The 23,082-nt window shown below is 41.9% G+C and overlaps 1 protein-coding gene across 4 annotated transcripts; it reads left to right on the forward strand.

Annotated features, from left to right (window-relative positions):
- The first annotated feature begins 1,621 nt into the window (after positions 1–1,621).
- LOC121300559 (tropomyosin alpha-4 chain) lies at positions 1,622–21,590 on the forward strand. Of its 4 annotated transcripts, none has more exons than XM_041229130.1 (9): positions 1,622–1,974; positions 5,264–5,389; positions 15,664–15,797; positions 16,322–16,439; positions 16,820–16,890; positions 18,136–18,211; positions 18,477–18,539; positions 18,642–18,711; positions 20,298–20,500. In XM_041229130.1, exons 1-9 carry the CDS (start codon positions 1,861–1,863, stop codon positions 20,378–20,380), a joined length of 855 nt encoding a protein of 284 aa, XP_041085064.1. In that variant the 5' UTR covers positions 1,622–1,860; the 3' UTR covers positions 20,381–20,500. The 4 variants fall into 4 exon arrangements, with proteins under 4 accessions (XP_041085064.1, XP_041085063.1, XP_041085065.1 ...); XM_041229129.1 differs by lacking the exon at positions 20,298–20,500 and adding an exon at positions 21,170–21,590 and having other exon boundaries at positions 1,634–1,974; XM_041229131.1 differs by lacking the exons at positions 1,622–1,974; positions 5,264–5,389; positions 20,298–20,500 and adding exons at positions 9,424–9,612; positions 21,170–21,590.
- Positions 21,591–23,082: the final 1,492 nt, after the last annotated feature.

Here is a 23,082-nt window from a genome sequence, read left to right on the forward strand (position 1 = left end):
GCTTGTCCATTAAAACATATACATTACAACATTTTTACCCACAGGTCTTAACATAGGTGTCCTTATCCCCTTCATGACACGATGACAACACTGCAATTTACATCATAGCCACTTTATCATCTAGTACCATCTAGAAACAGTCCTGGCTGAAATTATAACAAGAGTTGATTTCCTGCAAATGTTTAGCTCCAACTATGGATTCCTGTTTGACATAAAAATGTTTTTAAAAAAGTGCTTCTGACATTGCGGAATTGGGGGGCAAGGATTCCTCAGTGCATGCAGCCGAAGATCTGTCTGGAGTGGGAATGGTTGAGGAATTTGAAGACGCTGGCGCGAATGCTGCCTGATCATTTGTTCCCTCTGGAGACCCTGCGGTTTATTATTTCCCTGTTTTCTCAAACCCCAGCGCTGCGCTGCAGTCGCTGTTGACTCCTCCTGTGTGAGTCGCCTCAGCAGAACGAAGTTTCAGCAAGTGGAAGATTACCAAGGGTTATCTCCGCTCGCAGATGTCACAGGAATGCCGTCGCTCTTCACTCAGTTGAGTGGAAAGAAGCTGAAGCAATTTACTTTTACAAATCTGCCTCAAGAAAATCGAGACGGAAAGTATTTTTGTAAATTTGACTGCTGTCAATTCACTACTGGATGTATGATTATGAAAGCCTTTTTGATAGAAACACATTTTTGATTTGGGGGTGAAGGTGACGATCCCGCTGGGGGCCCATTGCCCGGGGCACACAAAAACTCTGCAGGCCTGCTCTATACTCTCTAGTTTGGGGTCTTGTTATTTTCTAGAAAAATCCAGTTTTAGATACAGGGTTCCAAAGATCCAGAAAGACAACGCACTTTTTTTTGTTGTTGTTGTTGTTGTAAGTTACAAATATAATTGTGACTGTTTGTTACAAACACACAGACACAAATAGTTTCCCAGGAGCCTCAGTCCAGGCTTTTTAATCCACTTACTTTATGACAGCCCCCCACCTCCTTCTGCCCCATAATGTTTTCCAAATCAGAACCAATATGATACCTATAAATGTACTCTAATCATCTCTGACAATCAGTTGAGTTTCAATATGTTTTCCAACACTAACGTTTAGAGCTGAATTATGCTTTTATCAGCATGTTGACACCTATGCCTGGAAATTGGGTATTACACAGGCAGTGATAGGATATTGGTTATCAGTTCGTGCTTCTTGATCTGTTGGATGTCGAACAGTGGAAATCCAAAGCCAGCTTTATGTTAATTTCAACAGAAAATACACATGCTGAGATGGCAAGATAACTGTGCTTGCATGTAACCCTTAGTATTTAATCATTAAGAGATATCTTAGTTTAAAAAAAAAAAAAAAACTCCATCTGCAGCCACTGACACAATTCCTATGGTGCTGTGTCTCAGAACTTGTGTTTGTATGTCAACACTTCATCTTCTGTCAGAGGGTTATTAATGGAAACAAGACCTTTTATTTTTCCTTTAAGAAAACACAGAGCTCCAAATAAGGAGATTGGCTGAGTGCTGCAGAGAATCCAGTCCAAGTCATTCCTTAGAAAGGCGTTGAGTGAAGGATCTGGAGAGGGGGGAGCACAAGAGACCAGGGCAGTCTCCAAAACCACCAGTCAGGTTTTTGTGGGAGTTGAAAGCTATCCGCTGCAGCCCCCGGACTCCATACTCACTCTCTCGTAGGCTGTGTGTGCCCCCTCTCTCTCTCCTGAGTGGTGCTCTCTGCCTCTCTTTGGGTGATTCTATCTCTCTCTCTCTCTCTCTCTCTCTCTCTCTCTCTCTCTCTCTCTTCTCTCCGTCTTGGAAGTCTAGAAGTATAAGTTAATTTTATTTTGTTGTTTGAAAACTCCTAACCTCCAGCCACCATGGAAGCCATCAAGAAGAAGATGCAGATGCTGAAGGTGGACAAGGAGAATGCCATCGACAGGGCAGAACAGGCAGAGTCCGACAAGAAGGCAGCGGAGGACAAGAGCAAACAGGTGAGTGTGACTCCAGGGGCAGGTGGGGAGCCAGCATCACTCTCTGCACTCCGATGTAACATCATGTAATCAAATAAACTACAAAAATGATATCGCAATAAAAGTCTAATGGAAGCCATAAGTAGTAGTACAGTGTTTCATGTTAGATTTTGAAATACCGTTTTAAAATTGTTGTCAGTTTTTCGTTAAGTACGTGGAAAACTACAAAGCGGTGTGTAATTCAATATGTTAACGTAACATTATTCAGCAGGTTTCATTCGACTTGATGAAGCAAAATGAGTTAATTCTAGAGGTTAATGCAAAACTTTTAATCTTAGCTGTAGGTGATACACTACAGTGGAAAATGATCGATTAAACTCCCTTTTGTTAGAAGACTGATGCAGAGGGTGTTGCGTTAATGGGCTATGACAGTCCTTTGCTTATGAGTAATAATCTGGGGGAAAAAATCAAAGCCATATAAGGAGATGCAGCAGAGTCATGAAAATGTAAGACTAATAACATTACCAGTTATGCAAAGCATGCCACACGTAGCACATAATTAGAGCTTTAACTGGCAGCTGTGAGATCAAGGTGAGTTGGCTTCATGATGGGGAGCCTTGCCAGATGAACTTAAAAAAAAAAAAAATCATAAATTGCATTTTCCAATACAAATCCAAAAGCAATATTTCCCCTAAAAAAAAAAAATTCTTCAAGCTAAATTTGAGCTTTTCATTTAGCAGTGTTCCAGTGTTTGCAATGCTATACATTTTAACACGGTTTGCCATGGTTTTTTGTATATGCTTTACCACACCTCTCCGGACTTTACCATGCTTATCTATGCTTTACCATTCTTTCATGGTGCGTTATTACACTTTGCCAAAAGGGGTTAGCTTAAGAATATAGAGAATATTCCTATGTAATCAACCACCAGTCACAATGTTTTATACAGTCGGAAACTTTCATAAGGTATATAAGTTGTCTTGGTTTGCCTAATTAAAAAACCAAGATAAAAATACAGAGAATGCATACATGCAGCAAAGTAGATAAAGACACCAGCTGCCTGCTGTCGAAAGATGATGGGAGAGCAGCCCGGGAAAGTTGGGGTCCCAGCGGATGACAGAGGACTCCATCACACTTCCATCACAGATATAAACAGCAACACATTACGGGACTAAAGCAATGTTTATTATAGAGACACTGAAAATGCATGAGGATTATCCAAGGACCCTTCAGAGAATTAATGTTACTGGACCCGACTGATAAAGGATACTTAAGCATACAGTGTTCTCAGGGGCATTGGGTTTAGCTGCCTTGGTAGTGCTTTCTACAAATATATTCTAATATGCAGCTGTCACCTTTACACCTTTTCTCTCAGAATGCTAAATGACTGTTTCAAATTTGCTGCTAACTGGTGGGGTTAGCAATCAAGCCCTCATTCAGGGTCGCCCCTCCTGAAAGAGGTATGCCCATGGTAAAGGCAAAGTAAAGGGGTAGTAAAGCAGGCAGAGCTGGAATTGAAGACAGCAGGTATATACAACCTACAAAACACACTGGAGTAGACTCGCTGGCCCGTGCCTTTATCAGTGTACTATACAAAAACATAGAGCCAGTTTACAGCCAATAGGTTCGATTCTGAGTACAGAAGGCAGACTTTAGAACTTCATCGTAAAGAGAATTTCAATGGACCTGTTGAACCTGCCTCCCAGCCATCTCCTAGTGTCATGCACTAGAAAGACCGCCTGAAAACCAGCCAATCACCACCTCTGACCAGCATGCACCAGTGCCGGTCATTGCTGGAATCTCTCTCAGGAATGCACAGTGTAACCATGGAAACTGCATTGTCAACTGCATACCAGGGCACACCTTTATTACACAAAAAGGCAACTGTAACATTAAACTAATAGGAAACAAAAGAGCCAAATTCAATTCATAGCTGTATGCAAAAACCTCACAAAATTTCCCAATTACCCTATATCTATAGCATGTCCCATGCAGCAGGCTAACCATGCCCCTCTGGAACGCAGGAAATGTCTAATCTGGGCCTGCATTGCAGTATTTTACCCCAGGCTGATGGTGACGGCCGGCTCTCCAGATGTTGGTGGCTGTGGTCCTTGGCAGCTGATAAAAGCCTCACTATCTTTGCTGTAATTCAGTGCAATGGATTGTGATACGTTATTGTGTGCAGGCAATTAAAGAGGCAGGGTGACAATGTGGGTGGCTGTGGGGTTAGGTCAAGCTAGGTCAAAGAACAGCAAGTCAGGACAAAACTGCGTATCTCAAATCTACTGTTGCTGTATATTTCAGATTAGAATCAGCTTCCTGGTCAAATACAACACTGCTTGGATCCAGAGATTGAAATAAAAGAACCACACTGAATAAATAGTAATAAATAGCAGTTACCAGGATAGTAAGAACTTCAAGGTTTTTCGGTGACGACAGTACTTAGCAGATTACAACACAGAGGTGCAAAGATAACTAAAAGGTTGTTTGACTATCAAAGAACACCATTGCAGGACTCTACCTGCCTCCGTTCAAACACGAAGCCCCTAGTCCTCTACCTGCCTCTGTACAGACGGTGCCCCTAGTCCTCGGCAATGCTGTTCCAATGGTACTGTAGGCTCAGGGTTGAGATTAAATGAGAGATGGTCAGTTACATCTGAAGAGACACATCTTCAAACAGGGTGCGCCACTTTACATGTCCTTTGATGTGAGTTAGGGTTAGGACTCAGGTTTGGGATTGGATTTTGTACAATGAATAAGAGTGAAACTCAATAGCTTATGGAGTTCATTGGGTCGACAGGGAAATAGCAGGTCTTTACTCATATTTCCTTGGACGGGTCTTCGCTGTCATGAAGTGGCCCTTGTTGCACGCTGTTATTGAAAAGGGCTTTGGGCATGTTCTGTATCCACCACCCTAGCATAGGAACCATTCCCACTCCATTCCTAATAATCACGCAACTTGTTTTCTGTTACTGTGTAAAAGAAGTGCTCAGCTGCAGCCCACGAGAGTAAGAGATTGACCTCTCCCTGCTTTGTACTGGTTGTTCACAGGGAGGCTGTCACACTGACCTGATAACCTCCTATAAACCAGACAGATAAACTGCCAGAAACCAGACAGAGAAGTAGACAGGGAAAATATTGATTCAGAATGATAATCGTAATTTCACAAGGATACGGAAAGGAGTGGAAACAGCACAAAAGACAACAAGAAAGATGCGATCAGTCAATGTCTGAGTCGGTTGTGTCCAAATACTGACCCCCCCCCCCCCCCCCCCCTCCTCCTTCCTCTTCTCTCTCCCTCTCTGCCCAGCTGGAGGATGAGCTCGTCAGCCTGCAGAAGAAGCTCAAAAGCGCGGAAGACGAGCTGGACAAATACTCAGAGTCGCTGAAGGACGCTCAGGAGAAACTGGAACTGTCCGAGAAGAAAGCCGCGGATGTGAGTAGGTCGAGAATACAGGGAGCACCAGCCCAGCCAACACACCAGCCCATTTTGTGGCTTGGAACTTGGTTTCAGGAAACTAGGTTTCAGGGTATGGCACAGCACCCCAGGGGAGACTTGGGGTTTGATCTAGCAAAGTTGCCTCAAACTAGGTCTCCCGGTCTGCTGGATAACAGTATAATGTACAAGACCACGACTTCCTCATTCAGTTTGTGGTTAACAAATTTTGTGACAAAGGACTTGCAATTATTTCATCACAAAGATAGAGAAACAAGTCCACACACATACAGACTGCAAGCATTCAAATAACTTATATTAATCACCTGGATAGTTAAGAGAACATAGCTAGGCTACACACTTATGACTTCCATTCACAGGGAAGTAAAGCCTCCAGTGTAGTTAATGTAGACTTCTGTCTGGCCAAACCTAGGTAGTGCTGTACTTCGTAACTAGTAGCAATTGTAAACACTAGAAGTGATGGGACTGCCCTGTTTCCCCAAAGGCAGCACATGATTCCTGACCTTTGGAAGGCAGGGAGAGCCAACAGGACCTGCCTTCGTGGACTATACACAGGGTCACAAAATTGCCTGGGCGGAGAGGACCAGACAGACGCATGGATTCCTGACTCCTTTCTGCTTAGTCGGTCCTCACAATGAAAACTTAAACAAACTACGACTGCTTTTGTTCTTGAAAAGGTTTTTTTTTTTTTTTTTTTTTTTTTTACCTGAAAGATAAATCAGTTACTCTGTAACTTATCCAGTGGGTGAGAATTAAGAAGCACTTGCAAGGATTTGATCTCAATACCCTGTACTGGTCTGTGCAGCTATAAACAGACCCCACAGATTGCCCAGACTAAACCAGGTGTGACGTAAAGAAAGAGGCGCAGGGGTGCAAGCAGTGAAAATAATATCGTTCTTATGAACCGCACATTCAAAATCAGCTGTTAGCTTGGTTTGTTTTTATTCTCTATTAATTCAATTCTATTCATTGAAAAAAATCCAGAGAGAATCAAACCGTTGCTATTGTTTTTCTATGTTTTTGAATAGGCGAAGTTAAGTGGGCGTACAGATACAGACAGGCATGAGTGCGTTTATTAAGTATTCCTGTTATTACTGTAAGTAGAAATAATAATCAGAAGCAATGGTATTTAAAAAAAACAAAGGCCAGTTTTCACTATAGTGAAGTGGGCTACATTTTTTTTGTTGTCTATTGAAATGAATGCCAAGGAGTGTAAGAATCTGCTTGTATCGTTCAACACGTTTTTCAAAGAAAGTGAGCTTATTTGTCACAGTCCTTCTTTCATAGCCAGTGTCATCTTTATGTGTTGAGAATTTTAAGAAAACGCATTTGCGAGCAAAACACTTTATGACATTTTTAACTAGCCGAAGAGGTACAAATTAGCCACTGCTCAGCTCGTGAAAAAGTGGTTTTGCATTCCCTCATCTTAAGAGAGAGTTGTGTTCCAAACTCTGGTAGCAATTCAAAGCTGCTCTCTCTCTCTCTCTCTCTCTCTCTCTCTCTCTCTGCTTATTTAGGATGCTTGTATCTTTATTGTGGCATTTATTAGTCAAAACTTTACTGACCCTTCCAGGCATCTTACAAGACAAGACTTTGCCCATTTCTCCGGGAGTTCTCGGGTCTGGGTGTTGATAAGCCTACAGTATATGTAGGAAGTGCTAAGGATTCGCGGCAGCTCTGGTATTCCAGCTATGTGGCTTATGCAAACAACCAGCCCCTCCTCCAGTGCCTTTTCCGCTGATGTTGAAATCTTAGCTGGTGCCCAGAGAGGACAGAAAACTGTATTAAAATGTGATTCACTTTACATAAAGGTCTCTCTCTCTCTCTCTCTCTCTCTCTCTCTCTCTCTCTCTCTCTCTCTCTATACCAGTAGTATCACAATGGTATATATACTTATTTGTATTTGATTGCAGTAGCAGATCAGTAAATAAGCTGCATTAAAAACCAGACATTTAAGTGCTGTAGTCGTTTCAGGAAAGCAGTTTGCGAAGAAAAAAATGCTTATTGCCAATTGTACATGTGTTTTCACTCAGTTGCTTTAAAATGATTTGCAAGAAGTTATTAATGAGAATTGAAGAGCCAGATGTTTAAATATGTACTGGCCGGGAACCTTAAAATAAAAAAACGAAAAAAAAAAATCAAACCTTTTCATCAGCTACAGTGACAGTTTTACTCCTCTCCAGCCTGTCGTGGAGTTTATATTAGATATTTCAAGCATGCTTTGGGTCAAGCATGCTTAGGATGCGTGCTGCAAAGGCGTTAAAAGCTGCCCCACATCCTTCTGCTCCAGATTCCTCCGCCTGGAAGAAAAAGTACAAAAAATACACATCGCTCTGTAAACAAATTGAAATTAAGTTACTGTATTTGTAGTTACTGTACTCTGTTTAATCTGGGGGGTTTGCTCACGTTATCCTTTCAGCTTGCCACATTATCAAAACCACACAGACTCTTGGCTGTTGTGCAGCTTCTCTACCCAGACGCAGTTGTCTGTGACATGCCACAAGGTCTGACGGGTTCCTCCCCCCCTGACCCTCCTGCCCCCCTCCTGGGGGTGGGGGGGGGGGGGGGGGGTTGGACGGAACCTGCGCCTTGCCTTGGAGCGCAAGTTCTTAACGGCTTTCTTCTCTTGCTTTAAATAGCAGTTTCTAAAATAGTCCACAAGTTTGTTGAGTGGGTCCTAAAACGTAGTTATATTTTATATAATCATTTTTCTGGTCAAATGTGAATCATTTGACGAAATAGTTGGCGGGTTTGTTGGAGAAATAATTGTATTTGAGTACCAGTTGCAATAACTGCTTTAGTAAACAAACAACTAAAAAAAACAAGTGTTTTGTTGTTGTTGTTGTTTGTTTTTTGTTTTACTGTACATGTTAACTTGAGTTGTGTATCATTCTCGACTGGTACGGTATATGGAGCATATATACCTGGCTTGACACCCCTCCGGATCGACGATGTGTAACGTGTCTGCGAGACAACACGGTGCTCCAGAAAATAATAACAACAAAAAAGTAATAAAAATATTAACAAAATTCAGAAACTAGGGGTGTGCTCTGTTACACGTAGCATACAGCAGGCCCATTCGACTTAACCCCCTAACTGCTGGTCTATTAGACGATTAAACAACTGTATTTTGCAATTCTTAATGTAACTTTTTCAATTATCTATCTATCTATCTATCTCTCTCTCTCTATCTCTCTTCTCTCTCTATCTATCTCTCTATATATATATATATATATATATATATATATATATCGCTATATCTATATATATATATATAGAAGAACATAGCAAGTTGTGCAATATATATATATATATTATATATATATATATATATATATATATATATAGTATAGGTAAATCGTTTAACAACTGACAAGTCTTTTATATTACATTATTTAAGGAGACAATAAGTTTTTTTTTCCTATAGCACGCCATTCATACAAGACACATTCGTGGCAGTAATATAACGAGTTACCCACACGCTATTACGTATTACCACTTATTGTGACAGACCACGTTTGGATTCCTGTTTTTTTTTTCCCAAATATGTCTAAACTGCGGGACATTTGCATACACCCTGAGGAAAGACATCACCTCTCCAAGCCCCGCCCATTCTTTAACCCTGACCTCATCAAAAGGAAACTTCTCCCTGGGATTGGAGGAGCGATTGTTAACTTTCCTTCCACATCAGTGCACTTTTGAGCGGTGTAAGGAGAATTCCTCCATCGAGAACTAACATTCCAGCAACTAATATAGATAGAGAAATTAGTGAGCCCTACGCTTTATTAGGTGAACTGGACCGTTTTTGTTTGTCTTCATCAGTAGGGGAAAATTATATATATTTTGTACGTTTTAGTGCACTTGGGGGGGGGGAAAAAAAAGTAAATTAGACGGGAAATTAAAACTTTTTAATAGTCAAACGTTGTTTTGTGTTTTAGCTTTTTTTTTTTATATAAATATATATTTTTATTTTATTTTGGTATACTTTTTACACCCAAAATGTGAGCTAAATTTGTCAAAAGTTGGTGTTTTTTTTAAAAAAAAAAAAAAAAAAAAAACTTTGAGGAAAAATGGCAGGTTTGAACTCATTGGAAGCTGTGAAAAGAAAGATCCAGACTCTGCAGCAACAAGCGGACGATGCAGAAGAACGAGCCCAGGAGCTTCAGAGAGAAGTCGACAGCGAACGGGAACTCAGGGAAAAAGTGAGGACTTCTATTTTTTACAATCTTTTCTTAACACTTTTTTTTTTTTTTCCTTAACACTTCCTTTATAAAATCAAAATGAAACCGTGTTTTTTTTTCTGTCATGGTTTCTCTTTGTTATTCCAATAGTGAGTCTCTTTTAAAAAAATATATATATATATATATTTAAAAAAAAAAGCCAGGTAAATTCATTGAATCAACTCGCTGTAGTGGCAGGGTACAATAGAAGGCGTTGGCTTTGCAGTCGAGATCGGCAAATGAATTACGGTCATTTCTGAAGCGTCCTAACGCCAGCAGTGTATACGCCTCGTCCATTAGAAACGCAGCACTGAGTTAGAAAACGATTCACTAACGCGTTATATAGCATCTAGCTATATTATTATTGTTATTTGTGTTTATTGATTGAGTTTTAGAGTTGACAAAACAGGACTTCTAAACTGCAGGTCTTAACCCCGCATTCGTAATCCATTTCCAAAAGCTGTGCCTTTTAAAGTTTAGTTAATGACCTTAATCAGCCCTTGCTTTTCACAGTATGTGTAAGACCATAGGATTGTGTTGTCTGGGGAGTGGTAGAAACCCGTAAGTCTGTATATGGAGTATACGCTGCTTTTAACAGAACACCGCTTTAAAGCTACTGGCGTGAGTGTGAAAGTCCTGTCCGTGTAATCCAATGCATGATGCAGAGTTTATGCTATGCGTTATCTCTGAGTCACAGGGAAGCAGGATGTCGGTTTTGTTTCTTAAACCCAGGTGACAGGTATGTGAGTAAGGCACCTACAGACATCTTAAAAGTACTAAGAGATTACAGCCCTGAGGCAAATATACTCAACCGAGCCTGTGCAATATCCTGGCTGTTAGTCTCCTAAGAGCATCTCCTAGACAGCCCTGTCCTGCAGAATCTTCAATCAGCATTCAGGAAGTCAAGCTGGGAAGAGGGCAGTGGTGCATTCTAGTGCTGGAGTCATTCAGGGCACTCGTGTAATTTGAGCTGCACCAGCAAGAGTCATTGATGCACAGCAGGCAGGAATTAATATTGTTAATGAGGCTTAAGACAGGACTCCATTCTGCTCATATAAGACTCCCTTTGCGTAGCAGTTTGAGCTGTTCCACTGTGCAAAACCCCTTTCAAATTAGAAGGGATGATTTGAAGTGTGTGACTCATAAATTCATTATAGATTCCCACCAAAAAAAAAAAAAACCAACCATGTAAGATTTATCCTAACAGAATGAGAATAAGCATGTTTTCTTTTTGCCCATTCCATTGCGATACCTGGGGGGCGGGCGGCACACACGAGATTGGTCATCTGTGTTACGTGATCTTGAAGTAGTAATCGCCCATGTGGTGCCTTTATGCTCAATTCAAAGTTAGTGTGTTAGACTTCTTCTTTGAACTGGACTTCAGAGTTTCAGAGAATCCCCTAGATGAGCATTTGAAACCAGATCAAAAGTGTCCCCAGATTTTAAAGGAAAGTAGACAACTTGGGAGTAGAAACACATGGTTTCAGAACCCTTAGACCCGTATTGAGTCAAGCCCCACTCTCTGATCAGTCTGCAGCATCTGTGTACAGCTCAGACACTGAACATAAACCAGGCTCAAGCTTACTACTGTAAGACCCCTTGTGGCAGGCTGGCGAGTGGATAGAGGCCCAGAGACAGACTGCAGTTCAAAAAAAGAACTATTTTATTATAAATAAACACAAAATGAAAGGGCACAAGGGCCAAAACAAAGCAATTTAAACACAAAAAAGATAAAAAGCAAAACTTACAAAAATAAGTTTCCAGGCTGGGCAATGCCTTCACTGGATTCAAACTTTCTAAACAACCAAAAAAAAAAAAACCAACCTGCTTCCTCAGCTCTCTCTCCCCAAATGAGAAGCAGAGGCCTCCTTTTATATCAGGTGGCTGGGCGCTGATTGATCGTTAATCAACCTAATCAACTAATCAACCCCAGCCACCTGAACATAATAAACCCAGGCAGGTAGGGGAAGTTAACCCCATCTCTGCCAATTTAAAGGGCAGAGCTTTGCTCTGCCACACCCCTTGATTTTTTTTTTTTTTTAGCACGCCATTTGTTTTAAATACCTGCGGAATTACCATTTTGGAAAATGAAAATAACCAAGGGATTTTAAAAGGCCGGCTTCATTCATTTTGTGTGGTGCACTATGGGAGGGAATGTGTCTGGATTCCAGGTTTTAGTCAGGCTGGATCGGGGGTTGGTGGGAGGATGGATGGAGGGCGGGGGGTGGTTACGACTGGATTCCATCCCTTGTGAAATGGTATAGGACGACGGGGAGGTTTGTGTCTGGTTGGGACTGCTACAGAGCTGAGAGATCCTTGCCTGTGAGCTGACCTAGGGGGGAGGGTGCCTGCAGCTACTTCTAGTTTCTCCCCAGGAGGCTAGTTGCTGGTCAGAAGGTTGTGAGGAATCCCAAAGTGGGCATTGAGTGAGTAGACACTGGCCAGTTCACAAGATTATAATGAAAACTGGATAAGAGGGTCCAAAAAATATAAGTTTCAAACTCCGTGATGGACAGAAGACTCCTATTGCATTAGTTTCACCCATTTCAGGTTTTAATACATGCTTGATTAGCCACAGGGTCTTATTTCCATCCCTGCAAACGATTGTATTGCAATTCAGAAAGTTTCTGTGATGAAGTGGGAATCCAGTACCTTACTGGCCTCTTCACACAAATTAGGCAGCTGTAATGCGATTCCCTCAGGTGTACTCTTCCTCTCGCCTTTTCTGATTTGGAAGTGGTTTTAAAGTCGTCAAACTAATTTACTGTCGCACTGATCGTAGGTTCAATGCTAAGAGGGCACGGCAGTGCACGCAATAGAGTATTTAAAATTTCTGAAACTTTGCATTTAGCCTTAAATGTGTGCAGCCCAGTCGGTGAAAACCTGGGACTCCCATCCTATCTTCTCTGTAATGGAGCTTTGTCAGTTTGATTTCCTGTAATGGAATGCAAAGAAAGTTATGCAAATATATTTAAAAAAAAAAAAAACTCAATCGCCATCCAGTAATATTTAAAACGGCATTCCCTCCTCCACACAACACTTTCTGGCTTCAGTCCAGCCTCTCCCTGTCCTGCTGTATCTCATCAACACTGACCAAACAAACCTCGGTGGTCTTTGTGCCCAGTCGATTTAACATGGGAAATCTGCTCACAGAACTGGACAAGCACACAGCTAGTGAGCCAGTAAGATTCATGTCTCGATTCATCACTTCAGTTAGAACCTGGTATCCCGTCAGTGAACAGTGTCTTTTATAAATTACACATCAAAACCCTGGCTAACCCTTAACTGTACCATTAAGTTTTGCTGCACTTTTTAAATTCCCTGCAAGAAAAACCTAAGGCTCCATGGGATTTAAAAAAATCAAGTCATTGTATTTTCTTAGTCTAATCCCCACCCTCGCTTAGATCCTTCTTGACATGCGTTAGATTATTTCTCAATAATATAATCAGAATTGTTGGTCTGGGCAAACTAGGTTACGTGCAGACCCTGAAAATTAACAGTTAATTTTGGATGAATAATGTGTGTCCAGGTTCAGCTTCGTTGCGGTGTCTTTAAAGGAAATAGCCATTCACAGTGCACTATTCTGTTCCTGTTTTGCTGTGGTTTTCAGGTTTGTAGTTTGGCTTTACTTGGACCAGAAGGATGAGTTGAGGGGACAGGTCTACTAAACACTTGACTTCACACGCACGGTTTTGTTTGCGAAACAAAATTTTCAGGAATAAAACGCGGCAAATGGCTAATTGGCTCGCCATTCCTTCACGGGCGAGTTATGTGCACGGTTTGTGTGCCTTGCCTTTCCTCTCCAGGTTCCCAGTTCAAAGCCCAACAGATGGTTTCATTTTAGATTTTTGTGCAATTTGCTCTTCCATCTTCATGTGATTTTTACAGCAAACATTCTCTGGCCATATAAGGAGTGTGGCTTTGTGTTCTGGAGAGCGCTTTGTGGAAGAGGTGGAGCGAGAGAGAGAAATGGAAAGAGTTCTCATCCTGAACGCCCCTATCTAGGAGGGAGGCAGGAAGGAGGATGTTGGTTGTGAGCGTGGGCTGTTATCCTGTCACTACTTTTTTTTTTTTTAAACATTCTTTTTGCCTGGTTTAAGGGGAGCCACATATGAGTCAAACTAAACCATTAAAAAAAACAAAAAAACCAAACAGAGCCTTTCAAGCCTGGTCAGTTTTTCTAAAGAGACTCACTGATACCCTAAGAATTCTTAACTTCCTGTAATGTTTTAACAGCCTTGCTAGTTTATTTTCTTTTGGGGCGGGCTTCAGTTCCCTTTGCATAGATAAGGTGCAGACAGACACAGCACTACGGTCTCAAGCCTGCTCTCTGTACAGACAGGGCAGATAACCAGTCTCTCTCTAATCTCTGTGCTAATGTCCAAGAACAAAGGCTGTAGATACAGTCAGGCTCCCCTACTGATATCTGTGATGTGGGTTAAGTAGGAAACATCCAGATCTATCAAGAACTGAACTGAGGAAACTGCTTTAACTGGGTGTTGCTTTGTATTACTGCCCCCTTGGGAGTGCAGCTGGCTTCACAGGGTTCATTTTGATGCGCTGGAAGTGATTTGCACTGATGCTGCAGCTGTCATCACTGTGAAGGATGAAGTCAATATGGTGACTTTTGCAGCAGCTCTGCCTCCTTGATTTCCACCCCTATCCTTGTCCAGAAACTGGGAAGATTAAACTAGCGTTTTGCACTGTAGTTGCCTTCTAAAAATGCTGAAACTGAGTAAATGCATTGAGTTGTTAGTCTCATTGCCTGATCAGTTTGTCACTGAGCTACTTAAACCAACACGGCTCCTATAAGGTGATAGAATTGGTCACAATCACAGATGAAATACTTCAAAGACTTTCCCTGCAATCATTCTTGCAAATGCCGATGCCTGGCTGGAACGGTCAAGAATATAAATACAGCCAATCCTAACTGTTATTGCATAACATTGTGCTTTTAAATATGTGCAGGGCAGTGTAAACACACACCCACACCTTTTACCAAGGTGTACCATTGCACTCTCCTCTAAAATGGAACACTTGCAGCCTCAAAGATTCAGTTTAACTTCCCCAGCTCTAAGCAGTAGTGTGCCATGTGTGATGCCCTGCTCTGGGGAATCCTGCCCACTTCTTTTGCACCGCGATTAAGATGCTGGCTTGGGTTTGGTTGTTGGTTGATGCCAACAAGAAAAAAAATGCCATGCTGTGCATTCAGACGGGAACAGAAATTGAGGCACGGAATGGGCCTGGTCCTAATGACATGTTGTAGTGGATGAGGGAATGGATAAAGCATGCTGTACAAATCTCCTAATTGCAGGTTCCCTGCACTCTGCTCGGTAGAGTTTGTGTGCCAGATCCTCACGTATTGGTGTTGAATTTGCAGAGTGGCTCTTTCCTCTCTTTACGCTCCATGTTGGAATTTAAGACCAGATTGACAGATGTGCCAAAAATGCAGCCCTTCCTGCTTAAGCAGTTTTGATGCACAGGTGTTAAAAATCTCTCTTACTGTCCTGAGTGCTGATAAAGACCTTGCTTGATCCATGTTACCTCATCTACACTGCCAGTATACGTGTTTTGAAGTAGCCATAAACAAAGCACAGCATTGTTATATTGGTTATTGTGATTTCCTTTGGATGACTTGCAACCCATAATCTGCTTTCAGTAGAATACCAGTTTCTATCAAATGCCCTCACAGATGTCTTTATGATTTGTATATCATACAGGGATAGAAATCACCCATTCCAGGTTATAATACAATCTTGATTAGAGCTAGTGTGTATCTAACAAGCTGAGGTGTGTCTTATTAAACTCCTAGTAAAACCAGGAAGGGATCAGACCGCTGTAAAATGGGAGTCTTATTTCAATCCCTTTCATACATGGCTAAGTGCTGTAAAATGCTCCAATACAAAAAGTCTTCGGCTTGTGCGGGCAGGGTATAGGCTGATCGAATGACGCTGTCCCGTGTGTGATTGTGACGGTGTGTTTGTGTGTGCGCTTTGACTTTGCTCTGAGCCCTGGTCTCCCGTGTCTCTGCAGGCTGAGGGAGATGTAGCTGGACTGAACCGTCGTATCCAGCTGGTGGAGGAGGAGCTGGACCGAGCCCAGGAGCGCCTGGCCACTGCCCTGCAGAAACTGGAGGAGGCTGAGAAGTCAGCGGACGAGAGTGAGCGGTCAGTACTGGGGGGTCCACGGTGACCTCAGAACATTAGGAGCTAGAGCAGGGGTGGCCAGCCCTGTTCCTGGAGAGCCACAGTCCTGCACGTTTTCTGGTTATCTTTAAATCATTAGTGGCCTGGGAGAAATGTTGTTGGTTTAGTTCAGTAAAATGGAGGGAAAGTGGAACGAAAACCAGACCCAGTGGCTCTGAACAGTTAGTCTCCCCATGAGTTAGTCTCAAAGCTGAAACAAAAGGATAATCTCATCTAGTAAAGTTACCAAACCAGAAACCTGAGACTCGGACATTATGGTCTACTAGTCTTACCTTGTTTCTTTGGCCTTACAGGTGTTGCAGGACAGTAAAGGGTTACAGTGCAAGTTTAATATTGAAATTGTGTCGTTTACAGCAAGCGATACTACTAAAATACAATAGGAACTAGGATGCAGCAAGTTATATCTGCAATGACGTAGTGCAGGCATAGTGAAAACACACACCTCTGACACCCAGCGTCGTCTTCTTCTTTCTCCCCGTCCCCAGAGGGATGAAGGTGATTGAGAACAGAGCCATGAAGGACGAGGAGAAGATGGAGATGCAGGAGATGCAGCTGAAGGAAGCCAAGCACATCGCTGAGGAGGCTGACCGCAAATACGAGGAGGTCAGCTGAGCCCTTCCAATACAGGCACCTCTACAGCTCCCCACCGCTTTCACAATTCCATCGTTCGGTTCATCCCAGTGGGAGGATTTTTTAAACAGAGGGAGCACTGCATTTATTGTTTCCAAAAGTTCATCGTCGTTTTAATTTAACACAGAGCTTTACGATGTTAAAACTTTTTCCTTGTTGCAAATTCTTTACCGGCAGCTTTGTTTAGCTTTAATAATTTCTCGTCCTATCCCCTCACCAATTTTAAACTTTTTTTTTTTTAAATGATATCATCTACCCAATGTGTGGATTCTGTAGATTAGTTCCACGTGCTGTTGCGGAGAGTCATTCATAGTGTCTTAAATCTTTACGAAAACCCTTGTGTGTTCTTCCAGGTTGCACGGAAACTGGTTATTCTGGAGGGTGAGCTGGAGCGAGCCGAGGAGAGAGCAGAGATCTCGGAACTGTAAGCTCATTTCGTTTCTTCTGATCTTCATTAATGGATTCAAGGCTTGGGTGACTTGGAGCCCAGAGTTCTCTAACAGACCCGGCAAAGCTGTCTGATTTACCTGGATGAGAATTAAACTGACCTGCACAATTTGCAGCGACAGGTTGCAGCTGATGTGCGCGTGGATACTGGGATGACGATTTCTAAAAAAGTTCTGCCAGTGTTTGCGCAGAGTAGAGCTACTTTTCAGCGTGGATCTCAAGCAAGTAGCTCCGAACAAAAGTTTTGCTTCACCTAGAATTTTAGGATGAAACATTTTAATAAATAATAAAAAATAAAATATGAACACAATTTTGTGATCGTAGTTTACACAAAGATCTAAAAGTCTACCGGAAGCCATAATAACAGTAGTATATCATGCTAGATTTCAAAATGTCACATTTTTCAGTTTGACAGTTTTTCGTTATGTATAAGGGAAAACTAGAAAGCGGTACGTAATTCAATATGTTACATATATATATATATATATATATATATATATATATATATATATATATATATATATATATATATATATGTTATAATACTGAAATAAGTCGTCAAATTAAAGCGGCTTGATGAAGCAAAATGAGTTGATTCTATAGGGTGATGCAAAACTTTTAGCCATAGCTGTACACTTGGCTTTCCCGTTCCTGGTTTTGTTTGATCAAACTCGCAGTGTGGGCTCTTGGGACACTGCAAGCCCACACTGCATTTGCCCCACTTTCTCAGTTCTAACCTCTCGTGCTCAGTATGAATGACCTGACAGGTCCAGACACCCATTTTGAATTGAAACAGTAGAGCATACCTGCATGTCTCAGCACAGCATGGGGCGCTCCACTGCACAGCTTACACTTTGAGTCTCTGCCAGCTGTGCTGATCCGGTGTAGATTGTGAATATCTGATGGCTGCATGAAGCTCCTGATGAGAGGCAACAGAAATGCACAGTTCTCTCCCAGCTCGCTTCTGCAAGTAAAATAAGCTTCTCTGTTGAAGTAGTTCAGTGCTAGCTCTGTGCTAGTTCAGATTTAGACTACAAATCTTGATGGTTCCCATCCTGGGCAGGTTTTATCTGTGAAACCAGCCTGTGGACGCACTCACAATCTCAAGTTTAGATTTTCCAAGGCTGATATTTTCAGCTAACACGAGGGCTGCACAGCACATGGCCTTTCCCAGCATTCCGTCTAAGTCTTTGTAACTCTTCCTGTCTCCTGTTTGTCACAGGAAGTGCAGTGAATTGGAAGAAGAATTGAAAAACGTCACCAATAACCTGAAGTCTCTGGAAGCCCAGTCTGAGAAGGTGAGAATCCTGGGTGTCGCTTACAAGCAGCACGAAGGAGAATATTCTCACTGCTAACAATGGAGGGCAGTGCTTCAGTCCTACAGCAATTGTTCAGTGTGGAATGGGAACTGCTTTAGTGGGGTGGGACAATTGGTCCGTTTTCAGCAAACTCTTATTTCTCTTTTCCAGTTCCGAACATTGCAATGGTCTACAAGATCGATGCAATATAAACTTGAAGTGCTATGTTAAAATCATGCTTTTTTTTTTTTTTACCTCTTTGCAGTACTCTGAAAAGGAGGACAAATATGAAGAGGAAATCAAGGTTCTCAGCGACAAGCTGAAAGAGGTGAGGTCTCCCTTCAAGCGACGCTGTGCCGCGTTCTGTAAGGCTTCTCTGTGAAGTGGCTCTACACATGCTGTGCCACACTAACTCCTACTCTCCCTACAGGCTGAAACCCGGGCTGAGTTTGCTGAAAGGACCGTCGCCAAATTGGAAAAGACCATCGATGATCTGGAAGGTAGGAAACCCATAATTCTCTCTTGTGCAGTGTCTGAGTTTGGCTGTTGGGTGGGCTATGCTATGTGCTCTCTGCTGTGGTGATGCTGATCAACACCTAGCTCTGACAGTAGGTGGCGCTCAGTGTCCGTTTCTAAAGCAATTCAGGGATTGAAGTCAGACTCCTGCTGCAAAGCAGTTTGATCCATTCCTGGTTTCACTACCACTTTGATGCACATGCGCTTGTTACCTGTACGCTGTGGATAATCACGCTCATAGTAAAACGTGGAATGGGTGAAACCGCTATGCAGTAGGAGTTATTTCCATCCCTGCAATTTCAGATCCAATATGGTGCTCCTGTTCAAAAATAATAATGACGTGGTTGTCATTTTCCCACCTATACCAGCAGGTGTCACCCTAGCACTGGTGACTGAGGAGAGCAGGACTTTAAAAAGCCTCAGATGAACAGATTAGCATTTGAATTGCCTGTATTTGTTAACATGGTGTTTTTGAGAGGCAGATTGCTTTAGTCAGTGTTCATACTGCAGCTTTTTTTTTCCCCCCCGAGAAGCTTCTTCTTAAGAGATACACCGGGAGGCAAGCAAGTCTTGTCCTGCTCTCTAGCATTTGGCACCCGTTCTTGAAGATCCATGAAAATGTTGTGATTTTAGAAACTTTATGTAACTGCACTGCCCTATCGCCCCCTGCAGGCATGGCAGATGAAACTAATTGGATCTCTCTATAGTAAAACTAACTCCTTCCCAAGATGTAGTAGAAAACCACCAGTTAATTTTAAATGGTATTCGCCACATAATAAGGCAAGCTTGTAGCTTTATTGTTAGAGCAGGTAGAATTAAGCTCCACCTGTGGCTGCTTTTCGAAGCTGCCAGGAAAGGGTTTTATCGCTGCGGCTGTTTCTCCTGGTGGTCAGGGGAGCAGCTTGTGGTCTTTGCCTCCAGGCAGCTGGATGATATATCAAACATTTGTTAAACATTCTGTATTAATTGATTAGACTTTGAGAATGCATTTCAGGTGATGCATGCTGAACGAACTATTAGATATAATGCAGACTTGCTGTTGGCTGCAAGCCCAAATGCTTTTGATTGGCTCAAGCTGCAAAGCCCAGGAGAATCTGCTCTTAATTTGTCCAAGGACTGAATGGAAATCTAAATCACCCATTTTTAACTTATTTCCTATAGCATGCGCTGCCACAGCTAGCCATATGTAATAAAAGCAGTCTCTGTGGCTTAAGTGGCATTGTGCTTTTAGGGGGTTAACCCTTTCAGGGACACAAGAAACTGAGCGCTGGTTCAAATAGTTTCTTATAATACATCTGAGAGCGACTCAAGTATCATGACAATGAAAATTTGGGATACAGCTGTCTCTTTCTACCTTTTTAAAGGGTTTCGTCCCTACTAGAGATTGAAGAGAGTCTTATTCAGCTATATTTTTGGTGGTGTTCAGTTCTCTAGTGTTTCTAACCCTGTTTTTTCCTTTCTCTTTTTATATGCTGTCCTGTCTGCTCCATGTGATTCTCTGTTTCCATGCTATTCCTTGTTCTACGGACCTGCTCCACCCTTCCTCTACCCTCTGCACTTTGACCTCTAGACGAACTGTACACTCAGAAACTGAAATACAAGGCGATCAGCGAGGAGCTGGACCTCGCCCTCAACGACATGACCTCCCTGTGAACGACCTTTCAGCCTTGCCCCCGCGGCAGCGGCAGCCTTTCTGATCTCCACTTTGTCTAAAACGTTCACTCTTCGATCTCTCTGTAAAAACTGAAGTCTAATAAAGTTCTTCCTGTTCTAGAAATGTTCTCTTTTTTTTCTTTTTCTTTCTTCTTGCTTTGCTTGCACAGTGCGGTGGTGACACAAAAGACACGGACAGCGACTCCTAATCAAAGCATTATTCTTATTTGAGAACGAAGCTTCTGGCTGCCTAACGAGCAGTGTTGTGCGACACACTGCCATTACAGATTCAGACCATGTTGCAAATGAACGATGTTTAACATATTAGTTCCAAGTACCCACATTACATTCTGCATTGAACGTTATTATCTAGATTCAGTACATGCCCCTAGTGTTACTAGAGGAAGGCACCTGAATCACCGGACAGAGCCCTCCAACTGACTCACCAATGATCCTGGAGGCATTCTGGGCTTCTCTGTCTATGTCACTTCCATGTCTGGTATTTTTACCATATGGGCTTGGGACATACAAGACCACAGTCAGTTTCTGTTATACTAATTATCAACAGAATTGAGCCTTTTAACTCCATTAAACTGGTTATTTGTTTAACATATTCCAATCCATACATTTCTGCACAGGCTTTATCTTTTCAATCATCTTACTCTCCTGTGATTCCAAATACACTAGCATCCAACCTGAGAATTTGTGTAATCTTTGTCAGAATCGCCAGCAACTTTGGTTCTGCTAATGAATGAAAGTTAACCACGCTCCCTTTTTTTTTTCTAACAGAAAAACTGTCAAGTGCCAAAGAGGAGAACTTGGGAATGCATCAAGTTCTGGATCAAACTCTGCAAGAACTCAACAGCTTATAAACCCCGAAATAAAATGAAACGGCCGCAAAACCAACCAGAAACGGGAAGAAAAACAAGCAAGCGACATTCCATGGATTTTCAGTTTCATTCCACGTTTCAGGCTGAAATCTCAAATTTCCAGAAAAGAAAGAATGCATAAGCAAGTGAACTTATGCTATGCCTTTACCTGCAGTGTAAAAAACACATCTCTCTCTCTCTCTCTCTCTCTCTCTCTCTCTCTCTCTCTCTGTCTCTCTCTCTCTCTCACTCAAATCCCCCCCTCACTGATGTTTACAGGTCCCCCCCAGTAGATCTTGTGTTTCCAATCTGTAGATTACAGGGACCTGCATTAACAATGTTTTTACCTTGAAGCACCAGTGTCTCAGACAGGCGGAGTATACAGAAATGTACATAGTAATTGCTACTATTGTGTTTTCTCAAAGATAGCGCATCGTTCAAGCAAGACGGACCAACTCTGAACCAAAGCTCCCTATATCAGTATATTGTTGAACCCAGGAATAATTTCTCTTTTTTATTTTTTTGTATGTTTTTATCAGTGTGAGGGAAATGTTCAATTCTAGGGACCTGTTGTGAGTGTGTGTATTACCTCACATCTTTCTCACTGACCCTGTATGAGACTATTTCACCTTTCTTAGCTTTTAATCTAATACATTTTTATGAAAAAAATGCCTGCCTTGTAGCCTTTTTTTTTAACAGGCCTGGAAAAAAAAACCCAGTGCTACCACTCCAATACCAGTATGTTTACAGTGCATAAACCCTAGCACGGGGGGGCCAATCCCAGTCCTGGAGAGCCATTCCACCCCAGGTTTACCAGGTTAAATGAGAGCATGAACTACTTCAGTGTCTGGGTGGAGGTTTAATTCAATTAAACAGTTTAGACAAGGTTTGAAGGGACAGCTTTGGCCACCCCTGATCTCAGCAACAGCCAAAAGTTTTGCATCATCTAGAATTTTAGGATTGCATTTTAGATATTGTATTTAACAGGGCTGTGTGGTCCAGTGTTAAAGAAACAGGCTTGTAACCAGGAGTTCCCTGGTTCAAATCCCAACTCACTTGCTGTGCGACCCTAAGCAAGTCGCGTAACCTCCTTTTGCTTCGTCTTTGGGGTGAGACGTTGTAAGTGATTCTGTAGCTGATGCATAGTTCACACACCCTAGTCTCGTATCTTGTAAAGCGCTTTGTGATGGTGGTCCACTATAAAAGGTGCTATATAAAAAGATTATTATTATTATTATTATTATTAACATCATGTAGTCCAAGAAACTACAAAATGATAATGACAAATTTGTCAGGTTTTGTTAAAAAAAACTGCAAAGAGGTATGTACTTTAATATGTTAACATAACATTATTTAACAGGTTTCATTTGATTTTATTAAGCAAAATTAGTTAATTCTATACAGTGATGCAAAACTTTTGGCCGTAGGTAGTTTAAACTTTGTGTGACAAAGTAACTTATTACATTACTTGTTTTACTGAACTAGGTATGTGCTATTAAACATGCATATAATCAGTGGGGCTTGTAAAAGATGGGATGTATCACTGCAATCAGTATGGCAGTAAAACACTCAGTGAGGAAGCTAATTGTCATTAAGTGGAACAAGAGGATGGACAGCTTTTCTTGTTTTGAAATCATCGCTGTTAATGAATGGATTTATTGAATCGCTGCTGAGAAATACTTTCAAAAGCCATTCCCAGCGCGAGTCGCAGCGCTCTGCCGGCGTGCGCTTTGCATTGTTTGGTAGTCCTGCTATATTTCTAGTCTATTGAAACTTTTCCTGAAATGCTCTTTGCTGCTCATTAAACCGGCATTCCTTCATGCTACATTCAAG

This window comes from Polyodon spathula, chromosome 26, assembly GCF_017654505.1.
Source record: "Polyodon spathula isolate WHYD16114869_AA chromosome 26, ASM1765450v1, whole genome shotgun sequence".
In the NCBI taxonomy this organism is placed as follows: domain Eukaryota; kingdom Metazoa; phylum Chordata; class Actinopteri; order Acipenseriformes; family Polyodontidae; genus Polyodon; species Polyodon spathula.

What these genes read in the sequence shown, in the direction of transcription:
- LOC121300559 (XM_041229130.1), top strand. Translation starts at nt 1,861, where the DNA reads ATGGAAGCCATCAAGAAGAAGATGCAGATGCTGAAGGTGGACAAGGAG. An exon ending in CGGAGGACAAGAGCAAACAG is followed by an intron (nt 1,975 to 5,263) that starts GTGAGTGTGACT and finishes CTCTCTGCCCAG; the next exon opens with CTGGAGGATGAGCTCGTCAG. An exon ending in AGAGCAGAGATCTCGGAACT is followed by an intron (nt 16,891 to 18,135) that starts GTAAGCTCATTT and finishes TGTTTGTCACAG; the next exon opens with GAAGTGCAGTGAATTGGAAG.